Below are 18,349 nucleotides of genomic sequence, written 5' to 3' on the forward strand. Positions count from 1 at the left end.
TAGGTGAACAGCTCATCCTGGGGCCTCACCCCACCCAGCCCTCACTGGGTTGGCATGGGACACAGACCAGTGAGTTCATCTCCTGGCTACCTACAGTGTGTGGTCCAGGGGTGGCTACATGACAAAGCTTAGATCAGATTCTTCTTTGAGATTTCTTTCATGGATGTTGGAGGCAGAGAGTCTCCTTTTTCTCAGCTCCTGAGCTAGAAAGACCGTGTAGCTGCTTGTGAGCATCTTTCCTGGCAGCACAGAGCACTGCTTTGCAGAAGGAGAAAATGAGACCAACGTGCAGAGACAAGCTGACCAGGCAGAGGTGGAAGACGGACAGAAGCAAAAATCCAGAGAATTCTAAATCCCTGGATCTAGCCATGCTGAACCTCATCTACCCCTGCATCTTTCAAATGACTCTCCCCCCAATTCTCTCTTTGGCTTAAGGTAGTCTAAATTGGATCTGTAACCTGCAGTCAAGGGTGTGAGTGGCTGAAACAAAACATAGAAAGGTACAAGAGCTGAGAAGGCCAAGAAACTAAAGAAAAGGCAAAAGAACAACAAAAAACAAAAAGAAAAAATAATAAAGATAAGGCAAAGGAATAACTATATGGAGGCTGCGTAGGAGAAAGAGAAGCATGCAGACCCTGCTTGCTGATGAAAAGTTGGATGTGCACTCATGTGGATAAATCACTGCTGCATAAAGTAGATGGAGCCTTCCTGGTCAAAGATGTGTTGTGTAACCATGAAATGCTTCCCCTGGAAAGTTAGTTTCTGTTTCTAAGTCCTAAGTATTGTTGCCATATCAATAATACACTCTTCCTTTTAAGCCCACCACACCTTGACCTGGAATCACTCACTACTCATCTAAAAGACAGACCATGAGGTAAAATTGAAATTTAGATAAAATCAGGTTAACTTTCTCCCCAAGATACTTCATGTAATTATTTAAATATCTCAACAATGACCAGCATAATGACCTCAGTAGCAATTATCGCTCAAGTATATTTGGGTAGAAGAATTTGTGTTAAGTATTTTTAAACTCTTATTTGGAAAAGTCACATCAACCTAATGCATTTTATTGGGCAACATAAAATATACATGAAAATTATGGAAGAACATAGTCTGACACAAGAATGTGAAGCTGGCTGCCAATTCTAGAACAGATGCACCAAGGCAAAGCCAACAGCCAGCAGGCAATTTAACCAGGAAGACTTGGCTTGATTAAAGGGATTCTCGATTTGGCCAAAGCACAGATAGTTAATGTGCATGTGGATTACATACACGGACAGAATCTATTTTTCTTATCCCACATATGCTTTCTATCAGAAATCTATAAGGGTTATGTTCAGACATTTTTAATTTTTATATATGTGTTAAAGATTATTGTGTATATGATTGAGTCACATATTGGGAATGTTATATTAACATATATTCAGATAAATGGAATGAATTTTGTGTAATAAGGAGAAAGTGCTGTACTAGTGACGATGGACCATTCTTAGCCTCATAGAAATCTATAAATATAGGGTGTCTCCCAAAAAACGTATACAGATACTTTGACTAATTATAAAGGCCATGTTTATTAAACTGCATTGCATTTTCAAAATTAAGCTATCAGCTGTTAAAGTGTGTATACATTTTTTAGAAACATGCTATATAAGTAACTGTTAAATCAAACATGGGAAAACATTATAACAGCATATGTTTTTAAAGTGATGTTGTTAGATGTATTTTTGAATAGTGTGGAAATAAATTAACAGAGAAAATAAAAGGTTCATTAAATATTCTATTTGGAGAATGTACAAAATCAATGTTCCTATCCCCGCTCCCACCACCACCACGACTGCTTTCTGTGGTCTGGCCCACACAGGGCCTCTCAGCATCCCCATCCTCCAGGCACCCAGAGGTGCAGCCGCTGCCTCCACTGTGGCTGAGTGTGGGTCCACAGCAGCAGCCACACATCTGGACTACATGTGGGGACCTCCAGAGACTGTAGGCCTTCCCCGGGGAAACTGAGGCTGCCTCTCCTGCTGATGCACACCTCGCTCCTGTTCTCACAGGGCTGGGCAGCCATGTTTCCTCAGTTGTGAAACACTACTTCATATTGTCCTTGCTCATGAAAAAGAAGGTGGCAGAGATGACACCCCTGAGGCCATCCTTGGTCACTCTCCCTCTGTGTGGCCTGTCATCCAACCTGCAAGTGTCAAACTCATTTCCTCTCATCTAGACTTTTTTTTAAATATTTTTTATTAACTTCAGAGAGAAGGAAGAGGGGGAGAGAGATAGAAATGTCAACGATGAAAGTCATTGATCAGCTGCCACCTGCATGCCCCACACTAGGGATCAGGTCTGCAATCTGAGCATGTGTCCTGACCGGGAAGTGAATCTTGACCATCTGGTTCATGGATCAATGCTTAACCACTGAGTCATGCCAGCTGAACTAGACTTTTCATTTTCTTTTAATATTTGGTTATAATCTACTTTTTCCTCTCCTTTAATTAGACACCAAGGCTTTTCTCAAGGTCTGAAAAAAATTGATGTGGCAGAAATATGATAATCATCCAAAAGAGTAACACGTTTTTCTCTTTGAAATTAAAAAATATATACTATAAATTCTTGAAAAATATCTGTGAAATCAAAATTTAAAAAGAAGACATACTAGTAAAGTGAGAGAAATTCATAATAAAATCCGGATTCTAAAGAAGTATACTTGCTATGACTGTTTGATATATTGGTAAATAAAACTGTGTAGGCTGTCTTCATATCATCAATTTCATATTAACTGCTCCATTTTGAAAGTACTGAGATCAGCCCTGTTCAAACATTAAAAAATTACCACCTAGCCCTGATTGGTTTGGCTCAATGGAAAGAGCATTGGCCTGCGAACTGAAGGGTCCCAGGTTCAATTTCGGTCAAAGGCATGTACCTGGGTTGCGGGCACATCCCCAGTAGTGAGTGTGCAGGAGGCAGCTGATGGATGTTTCTCTCCCATCGATGTTTCTAACTCTCTATCCCTCTCCCTTCCTCTCTGTAAAAAAAATCAATAAAATATATATATTTTTTTTAAATTACCACCTAATGCAATCTGGCAGCAACATTTGAAAACACAAGGTTTCTTATAGGACCTCAGACTATGCATGTCTTATCCAAATAATTAGGTACATTGCTTTTTTAAAGAAATCATATGGATTACACTCATAAACCTTCATTACTTCTGAACTGCAAGTCTTGATTGTTTGCAGGCAATTGTCACCCAGAACACAGGGAGCCAGGAGAAACTGGAGGATCATGGAGTAGCAGAGAAGACACGGCATAGAGTCAACATAGAATCTCTCTTGGTTCTATCACCAACCAGCAATTGCAATCTTGGAAGGTGACACCCTCTCTGAGCCCCAGAGAGGTTGTGAAATAAAAACATTAAAGCTTCTCTCTGTGGTGGTTATGAGAATTAAGTTGGGTAGTAAATCATAAGAGATACCCCATGAGTAGTAATTCTCTACCAACAATTCTCATCCTAGATATGCAATCTCATGGAATTCTTCTGGATCCCCAAGTACCAACATATGAAATACTAGGTGTTTTTAGTGGTGAACATTTATCTACCTTTGAGATTCTTTGTTGTCAATGATGGATCCTCACTCTATCACCAAAGTATAGAATATTCACCTACTGATCAAATTTCAAACGTTTGGAGAATTTGTCAATTGAGCATCGTGTCCCATGCCTTAGCTCCTCAAGAGATCCGGTGTTCAATGAAGATGTTTTCAGTGGCTTTGCAGGTGCCTGTCTTGCCTGATAGTCACATCTTTGAGGCCAGCACAGGTGACAAAGTGATGCTGATGGGAATGGATCAGTCTTTCAAGACATTTGATGATTTCATAGTCAGGAAGAGCAAGGCTGGTCATGTTCAAGCCCAACATCTGGGAAACCACCTCCCTAAAGTCCACCAGCTGGAATATCAAACAGAAACACAGTAACTGAGAGAGCAAATGTGTCAACTACCGCTGAGCCAAATGCAATATCAAAAATCATGGAAAATCCAGGTGTGCCTGAGGCAGGTAAGTGACTTACTCTCATTAACCTCAGTTCTCTCATTTATAAAATAGGAAGACTAGCCTACTAAATTACCTCTACAGGCACCAACCTTCAGCAATTTCATAACCTCTTTTCTGATGAGCCAATTAATGTGGTATTGGCTACCAAGTCAAGAATCCAATTAAGCAACCGTGAACAAGACTCTGACCTAAGGCTCTGACCTAACTAAGATTTCATTTCTCACTTCCAAGGTAGGAATAACTACAGACCTATCTCCGGGCCTAGAATGTACCTCTCAAACTAAAGGAAGGGCAAATGGCAAGAAAGTTATGAGCTCATGGCAACAGAAGAGCTTCTAAATGATGCTCAAATCGCATCAGACAGATCACCACCATAACCTAACAAGGACTGGAGACAATGGTGGAAATGTGCCTTATACCCCTTTGAATTCTCATAGACTGGTTGGTGATCCTAGGCTGAAGCAGAAGCAGATAAATCAGGGACAGCTGGGCGACACCTCACTAGAGGTGCCTTCCATCTTAGGAGAGGTGTGATCTAACCTGAAGACAGATATGACACCCAGACCTACTTTCCAAACATTCCCACCTTATGCTCGTTCGCTTCCCAACCTTCTCCCTACGCTGAGTCCAATTTGGGAAACATAACGCTTTCTCAGCCTTGTCTCCCTGATGAAAAGGGTTGCTTGAAGTTCCCCATCCTTTCAAACATGGCCAAAGCTCTTAATTCTGGAGTGGTTTGACTCGGAGAGCGCTCACGCGTCATTTGGCCTTCCTCAACTCTGCCTGACACATGAGCCAGAGCAGAGGCAGCCAGAGAGAAAAATATCCTAGGACCAGAGTCCACTCTGAGCCCTTAGAGCACCAGACTGAGTGAGATGAAAGCCAAAGCATTGGGGGTCAGGCTGCCCGGGACATGCTTCTTCCTGCCTGACCTCTTGATGTGCTCACCAGATAACACTCTCCTCCTTGAACTAGCCAGCAAATAAGACCTGCTTTATGGTTTACATCTGGGTTTGGTTGGCCTTCAGATCTAGGTGCCACTGTTGGAGATTGTTTCCTGCAGCTGATCTCTCTGGAGATGAGGTTTATCATGACCTCCCGGCGCTGAAGCCTGGTGACCATCAGAAGATGTGGGATGATGCAACCTCCAGGAGCAATCAGCGAGCATCATAACAACCTCCCCATAACCAGAACCTGGCTTTTCATAGGCTTTCCACTGCCTTGATAAGAATGTCTTTTTCTTTCCTACAATCCATGCCATGAAAATGGGAATTACTTTTGTTTGTAGAATAAATCATGATGGTTCTTTTAATGTCAAAAAAGATGCTAGATAGCAGGCAGAGATGTTGAAATGATATAGAAAGTTCTGTAAACTGCCTGGCTGGCATGGCTCAGTGGTTGAGTATCAACCTATGAACCAGAGATCACATTTCAATTTCCCATCAGGAAACATGCCCGGATTGTGGGCTCAATTTCCAGTGTGGGGCGTGCAGGAGGCAGTCAATCAATGATTCCTATCATTTATGTCTTTATCTCTCTCTCCCTCTTGTTCCTCTCTGAAATGAGTTAAAAATTAAATAAATAAAAAAGTTCTATAAATAGTTTATGAAGAAATGTGTGAATAATGATCAAGCTTTGGGATTGTCCTATCTTTCCTACATAGGAAGGTTTCATCACCGGACGTCTACCCACCTGCTTTTCCCTCTTTTCCGCTTCCTCCAGGGATTTCCTTAGCGTCTTCAATTCACTGGTCACCACCTCTATCGTGTTCCTGGCCCTGGCTTTGTCCTCCTGGGCCTCGTGCTCGGTAGTGTCAAGTTCCAACCTGACAGACATGAGCTTCTTCTCAGCCTTCTCCTTCATCTTTTCCAGTTTGTCTCTGGATTTACTGAGGTCTTCAATGGCTTTGGTCTGCTCCAGAGTTTTAATCTAAGAAGACAAGAGAATGCTGATCGTCTCTCATGTATTTACTTAGAAAAACTGCATAAATAAGTCAGAGGTCTGTGAAATTCACTGAACTCATAACTTTTTTATGAGTAAAGAATGAAATCTTTATATAAACTTCGTCAAGCGTATGTGTGGAATGAACATGTCTTAAAACAGTTATAGTTTATAAAAAACATATCAGAGTACCATTATTTGGAAAATCAATGAGAGAAAATGGTAAATAGCATGATTCTGGAGTTGAATATTAAAATGAAGCCTGCTGTCCCTAGCCAGATTGGCACAGCGGATAGAACATCGGCCTGTGCACTGAAGGGTCCCAGGTTCGATTCCAGCCAAGAGCACATGCCTGGGTTTCGGGCTCAACACCCAGTAGGGGGGCGGGGGGGGCTGCAGGAGACAGCTGATCAATGATTCTCGCTCATCATTGATGTTTCTATCTCTCTCTCCTTCTCCCTTCCTCTCTGAAATCAATAAAGAAATACATATTTTTTTAAATTTTAAAAAATAAAATAAAAATAAAATGAAGCCTGCTGGTTCCTATGTGCAGATTCCATGAGCTCCCAGGGCTCTTTCTGCTTCTTCCAATGGGTCACGCCTGGTTTGGACGCATTAGGAGGACCACAACGTCCCCTCTGCGTGTGTTTTACCGCAGGAAGCCTGCCTCCCTGCCCTCTGCCAGCTGCATCACTGCTGTGAGGAGGGGCTACAGCAGCGCTTTTCTGGGGAAATGTCTCTGACTTCACCAGTGAGTGCACTGGCCTGCAGGGAGCCAGGACAACGCGGTCATCCTACTGGTGACTTGCAAGTAATAACATTTAAAATATAACCTGTGCACAGAAGTTACATATTCATGCCATCGAACTATTTTGACCAAATTATTTTACATTTTAGTTCCTTTCTTCTCTGTATTCACTGGAAATCGGACACCTCAAATCCAAGAAGCACATCACCCAATCTATTGTATATACCCTCCTGGATACTTGATACAATTCATCTCCCAGGGACCAACATCTCACAACTGCCTGCCTCTCCTTACTTCTTCCTTCACAAATTCCTACATGATGAAACCCCTCATGACCCCTAAAATCACCACCGCCCTCATTTTAAAGAAGTGTTTTTAATTTCTGGACTTAACACCACCTTGTTTGAGTGACTTTTCCCATAGCAAGCAACTGCAGCTCTATTTCAAATATGAAAGAGCCACTAAACTGAGCTAATATGCTGACGTGTGTAATGTTTGCACTTTTCCCACAACTCTAGAAAATCAGGGGAAGTTTCCATCTTATTTTCTGGTGTGTCCATGATGAGACTGGCACCCTTTCGCAGAAGCAAAAAGCAACCAGAGAGCGAAGCTGAGCACTCGCCTTCAGCTCATTGGTGTCAGCCAGTTTGGCTTTGAGCTCAGTGTTCGATTCCCGGCACGCGCTCAGCTCCTTCTGCAGCCTCTCCACCTGCTTCTGTAACCTCCTAGAGGCGACATTGGCCTCGTCCCTCTCCACAGCCAGGCCTGTCCGCAGCCGCTTCTCCTCCTCCAGTTGCGCTATCTTCTGCCGGAGGAGGTTCAAGTGCAGTTCTCTGCTCTCCAGTCTGTCTTTCTGGGTCTTGAGCTGGTTTGGCACAAACAGGAGTTTTGAATTGAACGCCAATAAACATACATGATTTACTCAAATAATCTTGATCTTTATCCTCACTCCAATAAGCCTGCTGTCTACATCATTTTTTTAAAAATGGTACTAGGTTCCTTCTCCTGATTGCATTTTTATTTCTATCTTTTGAAGAATTAATTTTGTAGCTGCAAAGTATGAGATCGAACCGCCAGAGAAAAATTCACAGAGAAATAAGCATTTTTCAACACCTGACTGCCTCCAACATAATGTTCATCTAATAAAAATGAGAAATTTCCTTTAAGACAATGAAAAGGAGCCCAGCTGGTGGGGCTCAATGGTTAGTTGAGCAACAACCTACGAACAAAGAGGTCAAGGCTTGGCTCCCAGTCAGGGCACATGCCCAGGTTGTGGGCTCGATCCTCAGTGTGGGGTGTGCAGGAGGCAGCCGATCTATGATCCTCTCATCATTGATGTTTCTAGCTCTCTCTCCCTCTCCCTTCCTCTCTGAAATCACTAAAAATATATTTTTTTAAATACAACTAAAATGGCTTATCAGGGGCAGAATATAGTAAAACAGAGAGACAAAATCCTCTCCAACACCCCACAGCCACTCTACTTGCCCTGGTCTTTCCTAAAAGAAGACAGGGTACAAATTAGCACCAAAAACTTAGACTGCCTCGTCTCCATCCCTCAGGCTGTGAGTAGGCTAGCTTCCTTTAAAGTTCACATATTTTTTAAGTAAGTGATACCTAGGAACATTGTTCAGAATAAGTGATGCCAGGGAAAATTTTTTAAAGCTTTGTTTATATATTTAACATCTTAGAAATAGAAGGGACTTGAGGAAAGTTTGAGTTCTTTGGTGTCATTATTACATGCCTGGCCTATACCATCCACAAACCAAGCAGGTCCTGAAACAGCACTTATCACTAACAATTAAACTTGATGAAGGAAATTAGGGTGTTTTTTAGAAAAGACTGTGGGCTCTAAGAGGAGAAAAAAGTCCTCATGGGCGTCACGTGTCACAATTAGTGAGTGGAATATTAAGTATAGAAACCTCTTTCATCTGTTACAAAAATTAGGAATGAGAATCGTGTAGAATTATAGAATGTTAGAGCTGAGGAACGTCACATTTTCCCTAATTATTATTATTAGTTTTTTTAATCCTCGCCCGAGGGTATTTTTCCATTGATTTTTAGAGCGAGTGGAAGAGAGAAGGAAAGACAGACAGAAATATTAATGTGAGAGAAACACATCGATTGGTTGCCTCCTGCATGAGCCCCTGCCAGGGCCCAGGTCAGTACGTGTCTTTGACAGGAATCGAACCGGGAACTTCGGGTCGCAGGCTGACGCTCGATCCACTGAGCCAAACCGGCTAGGGCACATTTTCCCTCATTACTGACTCTGCATTTGTTAAGTGTTCAAAGGTGTGAAGAACTAATGGAAATGTGGGCTAGAGTATCTTGCCTAACGGTGACAGCAATGTCCTTGCCTGGAACCCTTTGTATCATGGCCCTTTCAATATTTCTCTAACTAACCTCCCTTCCTTGAGCTTCTTCATATTGAAGTCCACTCTATTGCAAATTTAAACTAGCTAGTTCTGTAATTTTAATAATTACACAAGACTTAAGAAAAATGGTATTAGATAGTGACAAAAAAAAATTCAGTTATCTGAGGGAAACTTCAGAAAAAATTGTAGCTCCATTTAATGTCACTAATGGTAACAGGGGTTGTCTCCTTTCTGTTTAAAATATTCCCAAAGATACAGTACATGGAGAGGAAGTCAAATGTAAATAGAGCATTTTCTATGAGCCAAGAGTTCAAAATGTTATTTATTAAAAATTGACGACCTCCTGAAATAGGTATCATCCCCATCTTTAATATGAGGAGAGGAAGAGAGGAATGCAACTTCCCAAGGTCACAGAGCTGGGTGGAGCCAAACTGGGAACCAGCTGGGACTCATTACATGGCCTGCACACTGAAACTCTACCACAGAATTTTCTCCTAAGAACTATTACAAGGATACATTTGTGTTCTCCTTTTTCCTTCCCCAATGCCAATAATTACATAACTAATAATTATATTTTATCCTTTTCATGCATTCATTTATTTAAACTATTTCTAACTCTCCCTTTGAGTGAGTGAAAAGTAATCTCTTCTCTCTCTATTTTCTAATCTAATAGAGCTTTTATAAAGGCAGAGACGGCTAACTGTTCACCAATTCTTCTCTCCCATAATTATAGAAACAGTAAATTTTTCAGCTATGTAAATGGCTAGCCAGAGTAAAGGTTACCGTTTCAAGACTCCCTTGCAGCTAGATTTAACCATCAGCACATATTCCATGGGACATAAACACATGTAGCAATTCTGGGAACCTCCTTTAAGACAGCTCATGTCTGCACTTTTGCATCTCTCTCCTACATCCCTTCCTTCTCCCACTTCCTTGCTGGAACACAGATATAATATTTCTAAAAACTATTTTTAAGCATGAGGATAAGGACCACCCTGGGGATGGGTGATTAATGAGCTTAAATGAGCTGGGTTTCTTCAAAACTTCACGGAGCTGAGCTGTAGTAGCCCTAAGCTGCCTACTTCCAGGAATTTATGCAACAGAAGAAAAAAGTAAAACACTTCTACTCGTTTAAGCCACTGTTACTCTGGGTCTTTATTACCACAGTCTAACAAAACCTTAGGTGATACACTGCCATCACTCAGACTTGAAACATATTCTAAACACATATTATTATAATCATGTTTCCTGGCCACGTTGGAAATATTGTGGCAGTAATTTATATCTCAATATTGAAGTTTCACAGATATTCATTCTCTCAACACTGGCAAGTTTCCACTCTCCTACCTTTCTCTGTAAATTGTGGGCGATGGTCTTATTTTCAATGACGGCATTGCTCTCAAGGCGTACCAGCTGTTCCGCGCGAGCTAAAACTACATCTAGACGCATGTCAAAGCCGAGTTCAGCAGCTATCTGGTCCAATTTCATTTTCTCTGAGAGCTGGTCCAGAAATTTAAGATACTAAACCCAAGAACAAAAATGAAAATGGGACACAAAAATAAAGTTAACAGGCAATCTCACACAATCCTCCCCTTTCCCCCACATTGACAGGGAGTTCTCATTAAACCAGTAGGTGCCCGGCTCCTCAACACTAAAATTTGGTACTGAATTCCTGACCCGCCCTACCAGCTCCATGTCCTGTTCCTTGACCATATTCTCTTGACTCTCCTGGGCAGTGACTTTGATGTTCAATCTAACACCGCACTCTCTTCTTAACCTTGCCATGTGACAGGTGTGCATGCTCCCAAGTATTCCTCCATCTCTCTGCTTTGCTACATGCTGCTGCTACCACGCCCCTGCTAGGCTAATCCAGCCCCAGGCATCCACCCCTCCAGACCTTCCATGGAGAGTTTTCCCACCCCATGTGGCCCAGGCCTCAAAGTGGAAAATGAGGACTTAACCAGTTGCCACACCACTCTCCATACAAACAACCTTGGACAGCATTTTTGCTTTAGAAAAGGTCTTTAAGAATTGTGAATGTATCCTATAGTTAAAGGAACAACACTCCAAAATGAAGACGTTATCAGGAAGGTCAAAGTTCACATTTTAGCAGGTTAAAGTGACAAAACTGTTCTGGGACCTTCCTCTCCTTGATTTCTGTGGCTAAGCTGGCCATGCCAGATGTAGAGAAATGTCTACTAAGTACTTGCTGGATAACCAAATGGATCAATGTGCTTTCTGTATCATCATTTCATGATTCGGGTTCCATCTTTGCGATTTTCTTCCCAATGGCAATAACTCAGGCAATTTCATGTTGAAATAAATATAAATTCCTGACAACTGAAGCAATCCATTGTTTTTTTAATCCTCACCCAAGTGTATGTTTATTGAATTTAGAGAAAAAGGAAGGAAGAAAGGGGAGAAGGGGAGGGAAGGAGAGAGGAAAATGATTGATGTGATAAAGAAACATGCTCTGACCAGGAATCAAACCTGCAACCTATTATCTTCTGATTTGAACTTTCTAAGAATCCCAACTGGGCTCCTTACCTTTAGTGTCTGGACCTTCAGAGACATTCTGCCTTCAGAAAACCCTTTTCTTTTCCTCAAAACGCCCATTCCCTCCCCCCCCCTTCCCCATTACCTATAGGATAAAGCCTCCAGGAATGAGCCTGACTTACCTCAATTATCCCTACCTACCTCCAGAGCCACCTCCCACCTTTGGCCTCGGCCAGTCTCTTTGTGCCTCATTCCTCTTCTAAACAGTCCAGTCACACCTCCCTTCCTTCATCCCTCCTGCTGTTCCCTCTGCCCCAGATCCCTTCCCCAACTCTTCTGCCAGTCAAATTCCTACTTATTCTTTAAAGCCCTTCACATAAGTCACCTGTGAAATCTGTCCCTTCTCCCCACTAAAATGCTACTTATCCTTCAATGATCAACTCAACTATCATCTTCCTATAAAATCATCCCTTTATATAGAAGCTCTCACTCTTTTCATTGGGCTTCTATTGCTCTTTCTTAATCAGTATCTCTATTATACACTTACAGCTTTTAGTACAGCAAATTATTTGAATGACTGTCTCCTCTATTGAATTATGAGCCACTTAAGATGAATCGTGAGTTACGTACGTAACCACCATCTATCGAATTGCTGAAAATTTCACAGTAATTTCAGGTAAAATACTACAGTGCAACAGATGTATCTACCTGTGGACAAACCCTCAGATTACTACCTTTTGTTTCTCAAAACTCAAGTTGTCCCGCAAAACATCTCCAGACACCAGCTCCTCCTCCAGGTGTGTCAGCTGACCCCGAAGAGCCTCCAGCTTGTGCTCGGCTTCCTGGGCTCTCTGCAGAGCTTTCTGGTGAAACCCAGACTCATTTTCCAACTGCTCAACAAGCTCAGATATTTGGGCTTCAAGCTGGGAAACCATCTGGAAACAAACAAAACAAGAAGCAGACTTGGTTTAGATGCGCCAAAGTGTTAAAATCTAGTGCTCAGTGCAAACAACATATTATTTATAACAACAACATCCAGATTCTTCAGAAAAAATGGTCTAAGAAACAGGTAATTGACTGATGTATTGAAATAAATATGTATCCATTACCTAATAAAATACTTTGAGCCTTTTTAATTTTTTATATAATTCCTCAAATAAGTTACTCCATAAATGTTTATGGATAAGTTATTTACCCCTAAAACTGCCATTAATTTGGGAATTTTAAAGCTTAGTTGGAAAAAGAGTTCAGACAGATAGTATTTTTAAAACCTATACAAGTGTCAAAAAAATATATGTAAGTATCATTCTTCTTCTACCATATATAATGGTTTAAAGACTATGCAGTGAGTTCATCTTGATAAGCAATGAGAAGTTATCAGTGAATTCAAGAGCACAAAGCTGCAGGGTGGGGCAAAAGTAAATTTACAGCTGTTCATCTACCCAATAAAAGAGTAACATGTTAATTGACCATACCTCCATGATGCCCCTCAGCCAATCAGCAGTGAGTATGCAAATCAACCCAACAAATATGGTGGGTTAATTTGCATACTCAGGCGCCAAGTGACCGGGGGCAGGGTAGGACACTTGTGTCATTGCCATGGCAACAATACAGGCATTCCACACCACCCCAGCTGCTCTGGGCCTCTGGGCAGCATGGGAAGGAAGAAAGGCAACTCCAGCTAGAGCGAAGGGGAAGGCTCCAGCAGCCAGAGGAAGGAAGGCCCATTTTTGCATGAATCTTCATGCATCAGGCCTCTAGTATGGGAAAGAATACAAAAAGTAAAAATAATAATACAATAATAAACTCTGTCTCATGTACTCACAACTGGAAACCTACTTTTGCCCCACCCTGTATTGCTTTAAGCTCCTTTTCCATTTTCTACTAAGATTTGGTTATTCTTTCACTAACCTTAGTCAGTGGTGCTGCCCCTGGGCTACACAATTATGGGGCAATATTATCGTCTGAACAAGTGAAAGGTCAAAATTATTTTAATAAGGTGATTCTGCAAAGGATCAATGGAAGTGTCCAAGCAGGTAGATCAGTGTGAGTATTATCTCCCCTCCTATAACATAAGGTTACTGCTGAATGCCCCAAGACTCACACGACCCCTAACTTGGCCAATGCTTCCTCCCTTCTGTGAAGTTGCTCTCTTTATCCTGATCTTCCCTTAAACCAAGAACATAAGCTTACCCAAACCAAAGGTATACTTTGAGAAACTCAAATTGATCCTTGCAAATCCAGTTTTCATAAAATGTTCAATTCAATAAAAATACCAAGTGTGAGGTGATAAATTTTGTTTTGTTTTGATGGTTTGTTTTCCACAAGAAGAGGGGGAAAGTAATAGCTATTTACATAATACTCAGTACTATTCTCACAGAAATTAAAGTATCTTGATGGTTTCATATTTACCGCTTCAGTTTTTAAAAAAAACAAATTCTGCTTGTTTATAAACAACCATGCTTAAAGGCAAGAAGAAATTAAAGCTGTGTTCAAATATTTTGAAATATTAGGATTTGTTCTGAGTTACCCTCAGAGCTTAAGCTGAGGATCAATAGTTATAAATCAGAAAAAGAATTCACTTCAATGTAAGAAAAAAAAATGTTCCCTGGTCCCTATAATTATAAATTAATGCTTGCCCTTTATAAAAGATCCATTAAGAACAAAAAAATACATAAAACAGCCACAAATAATTCCCATGATTTCACTGCTCAGAGATAGCAACTATTAATATTTTCAAATAACTTATTTCATGCATACCAAATATCATTGAGTGACACTATATTTGCCATTTAATCTTTTTGCTTTTACCTCACATTTTAAGCATCTTTCCAAGATTCCCATTTGCCAGAAGATGGCCAATCGTTAGTTAAGAATGTGCTGAGGTGGGTTGAAGTGCTCTAATCAGGAATGATAGACTACTTGACCTCAAAATTCTCTAATCCTGGACTTCTATGGCTTTCAAGGTTCCATTAATTCTAGATCTCTGGGGGTGCTCGAAATCAAATATTTGTGGGAAGCTGCTCAATGCCACATCCAATAAATTATATTTCCCAAGGACATTTCAAATTTCATTACAGAATATGAGAACCATCATTTCATATTTCCCATCCTAACTAATGATAGATCTGATCTTAATGCAAGAGAGAGGTATGCTTGTCTTGGTACAACGTAGAAAGTTCAACCTACAAAACATTGGCCATCAAACACGGTCCCCAAGATACTGCCTCCTGGGGACTGTTTTATGATATCATATGATACAGCACATTCCAGTGCAGCAGGAAATGTGGTTTCACATTTAACTTCATGTGGGAAAGGTGTCTTTCTACCTGAAGATCATTCAACACTTCTCCGATCCCACGGAAACACAGACAACCTCATCTGGAGAGATGGGAAACGGAGTGACCTCTTAGCGACAATCAGCACACTGCAGAACAGAGACAAAAAAAAAAAAAAAAAGTCTTCCATAGAAAACAATCCACAGACTCCAGTGTGAAGATGACACCTTGAGCAACTGCAAGAAGCTAGACTATGAAAATGAAACTGTCCCTGAAGAAAGACATTCTAATGTATAGGTCTAGTAATAATTAATGTCGTTTTCTAATACTTTTTTAAATCAAATTTATTTAAACAATACAACAAAATTTAATCAACAATATAGTTGCCGTTGTTTTCTACTACTTGTGCCCAATGCTCAGGAAGCATTTTAATCCCTCTGTTGTAAAATTCTTGTGATTTTGATGCAAAAAATTCGGTCAATGCATTTTTGAGGCATTCTTCATTATTAAATTTTTTTCCAAGAAGAAAGTTTTGCAAAGAACGAAACAAATGGTAATCGGAAGGGGCAGTATCAGGAGAATATGCAGGTTGAGGGAGAACTTCCCATTCCAACTGGCGCAGTTTTTCAGCAGTGATTCTTGCAGTATGCGGTCGTGCGTTATTGTGGTGAAGAATTACGCCCTTCCAATTAATCAGCGCGGGTTCTTTTTCTCTTAAAGCTTGGGCTAACCTTTCCAATTGGGCACTATACACTGCACTTGTAATGGTTTGGTTAGATGGTAAAAGTTCATAATGAAGAATTCCTTTAAAATTCCACCAAACACACAACATCACTTTTTTTGCATGCAAGTCAGGTTTTGGCGTGGGCTGCGGAGCCTCATTTTTGTCCAACCATTGAGGCCGCCTTTTCAAATTAACATACAGCACCCATTCTTCATCTCCGGTAACAATTTGCTCTAAAAACGGCAAACGGTTTTGACGAGAGAGGAGCGAACTGCAAATTGTGACTCTTTGATTACAGTTGTTGTCGGTCAACTCATGAGGAACCCATTTTCCAAACTTTTGGACTTTGCCAAGTGCACGCAATTGATTGGAAATTGTTTTTTGTGAACAATTTAAAGTTGTCGCAAGCTCTTGTTGGGTAATTTGAGGATTTTGCACCAAAAGAGCTTGAAGAGCTTCTTGATCAAAATTGGACACACGGCCTCGACCACTCTTGTCATCTAACAAAAAATTTCCCTCGCGAAATTTCTCAAACCAACGCTGGCATTTTCTGGCGCTAGCTGCATCTTGACCAAGAGCACTACAGATGTTTTTTGCAGCCTCACTTGCTTTTCTTCCTAATTGGAACTCGTAAAGCATGCAGTGCCAAATATGCTCTTCATCCGCCATCTTCTTAGCCCTAGTTTTGCAACAAAAACCAAACCAAACACAAACTTTTTCAAGCAAAACTTGTTAATTGCACTTCACACGTTCTGTAGATACCACGTGTTTGAAGGTTATGTCAATACAAGTCAACGCCAAGCAAGATTTTAAACGAATGTTTAAAAACGACATTAATTATTACTAGACCCGATAGACCTGACTGTGGGACAGGGACTTAGGTATCCGATCGTCCTGGTTTCAAATTTCAACTCTACTACTTGCCAGTGTGTTAACCAAAGTAAGTAATTAACCTCTTTGAAACATGCAGACTTTATGATAATTAGGTGAGATAATTTAGATCATTTGAGTAGCACAGTATTTATACTCAATTTAAGTTCACCACACTGCATACATTTTTATCATCAGTATCACTCCGGCAGTATGTTGTTTTGGTCAATTCTATGCTTTTGTCATACAGAGTTCAAGGGACCTTTTGGGAAGTGTCCTGTGTCCTACGTCCGTCATGCTTCCCTACTTATTTTCAGCCCATGGAGACTGAAGTCTTCCTGAGAAGGAAAATTAACGGACAAGCATGTTGAATCAAAGATGAGAGGGTCTGTGCTGAATCCTCACCCTGTGTGAACCCAAGAGCGTCCCATGGACCTTAAAGACTCAGCAGAGAAGAACTTGTAAAACCATTGAGATGTCGATGGTGAACTGTGCAGATTCACCAACTGCCCCCTCAAGGTTCCGGAGTCCAGAGAGGATCAAACAACTGAGAACCTCCCCACACTCTATGCATCAAAACTCAGCTTCATAAGCTTACTTAGACCTCAGTGGATACACCACCAAGATTTTTTTTTCCAGAGCTAAATTTACATAAAAGTATCCAAATAAATGAATGTTCTAATCTGATTCAGTTCTTGGGAACATCAGATGCCAGTGCCTGATGAACATATGTGTCCCACCAAAGCTGGAGGTATGTTCGTCACACCAAGAAGTCTGAAGAATCAAGACGCAGTTCTTTCTCTCTTTTTCTTTTCCTTAGTCTTGACTATTAATATACCCCTGATACCCTATGGGGCAAAATGTGCCAGGGATTTCGACACTAGAAAAAGGTAGAGGATGGGGGGGAGGGGGGGAGATGTAATAAAGAATACATACCTCGATTGTTTTTAAACAAAAAAGGCACTGAAGTAAACCACACTTCAAACCCAAGCAACTTGCTTTTTGGGAGGGAAATAATAATGCCTAAAAGAATTCATTCACTTCCCAAGGACAAATTGTTGTTGATTTCACCAGAGGTTCTTTTGCACTAAGTTTGAGCCAAATGGAAACACGAGAGCCCTAAACTGGAGAAAGAGCCACTTGGGTCACTTAAGGACCAGTGCCTTTTGGACTTAAACGACTCTTTTCTGATTATTCAAGTTATAATTTTCACTTAAGAAATATATAAAATAAGTTATTAGGAACCAGGTGGAACATCAATCAAATTCTCCTTCCTTCCTGTCAGTATGTGTGGCTGACATGGTTGACTAGCTAATCCTACCCTCCCTACCTTTGTGCATATCAACTTTTGTTATGGGGTGAATTAGGTCCCCCAAAGAGAGGTATGTTGATGTCCCCCAGTACCTCAGAATGTGACTTTATTTGTAAATGTGGTCTTTTTTTTTAATTTAAATTCTTTATTGTTTAAAGTATTACTTGAGTCTCCTTTTTTCCCATGAAAATGGGAGTCTTTACAGAGATAATCAAGTTAAAATGAGATCATTAAGGTGGGGCCTAGTCCAATGTGATTCATATCCTTATAGAAAAGGGAAGTTTCGACACAGAGACACGTACAAATAAAAGGAAATTGATGTGAAAACAGAGAACAAGCCAAGTGGTAGCTGAGGCTGCCAGAAGCTAGGCGAGAGGCATGGGACAGATTCCCCATCACACCCTCAGAAGAAACCAATCCTGCTGACAGGTTGATTTGGGACTTCTAGTGTCCAGGGCTGTGAGACAATATACTTCTATTATTGTTTAAGCCCTTCCTCCTCCAGTTCCTGGTATTTTGTTACAGCTATCCTAGGATATTAATACACTCTAGGCCCTAGAGT

At 40.8% G+C, this 18,349-nt stretch overlaps 1 protein-coding gene across 2 annotated transcripts in view; it reads right to left on the bottom strand.

The window, feature by feature from the left end:
• Positions 1-2,400: 2,400 nt before the first annotated feature.
• CCDC170 (coiled-coil domain containing 170) overlaps positions 2,401-18,349 on the bottom strand; it is a 78,439-nt gene continuing 62,490 nt past the window's right edge. For both annotated transcript variants that reach the window (XM_036415500.2, XM_036415499.2), the window contains exons 7-12: positions 12,338-12,538; positions 10,455-10,628; positions 7,358-7,600; positions 5,739-5,975; positions 3,067-3,941; positions 2,401-2,830 (exon numbers count right to left, since the gene is read on the bottom strand). In XM_036415500.2, the coding sequence (XP_036271393.1) occupies positions 3,756-3,941; positions 5,739-5,975; positions 7,358-7,600; positions 10,455-10,628; positions 12,338-12,538 (1,041 nt within the window). In that variant the 3' untranslated portion in view covers positions 2,401-2,830; positions 3,067-3,755. The remainder of the gene's footprint in view (positions 2,831-3,066; positions 3,942-5,738; positions 5,976-7,357; positions 7,601-10,454; positions 10,629-12,337; positions 12,539-18,349) is intronic.

Source organism: Pipistrellus kuhlii, unplaced genomic scaffold, assembly GCF_014108245.1.
Source record: "Pipistrellus kuhlii isolate mPipKuh1 unplaced genomic scaffold, mPipKuh1.p scaffold_m20_p_5, whole genome shotgun sequence".
NCBI lineage: Eukaryota > Metazoa > Chordata > Mammalia > Chiroptera > Vespertilionidae > Pipistrellus > Pipistrellus kuhlii.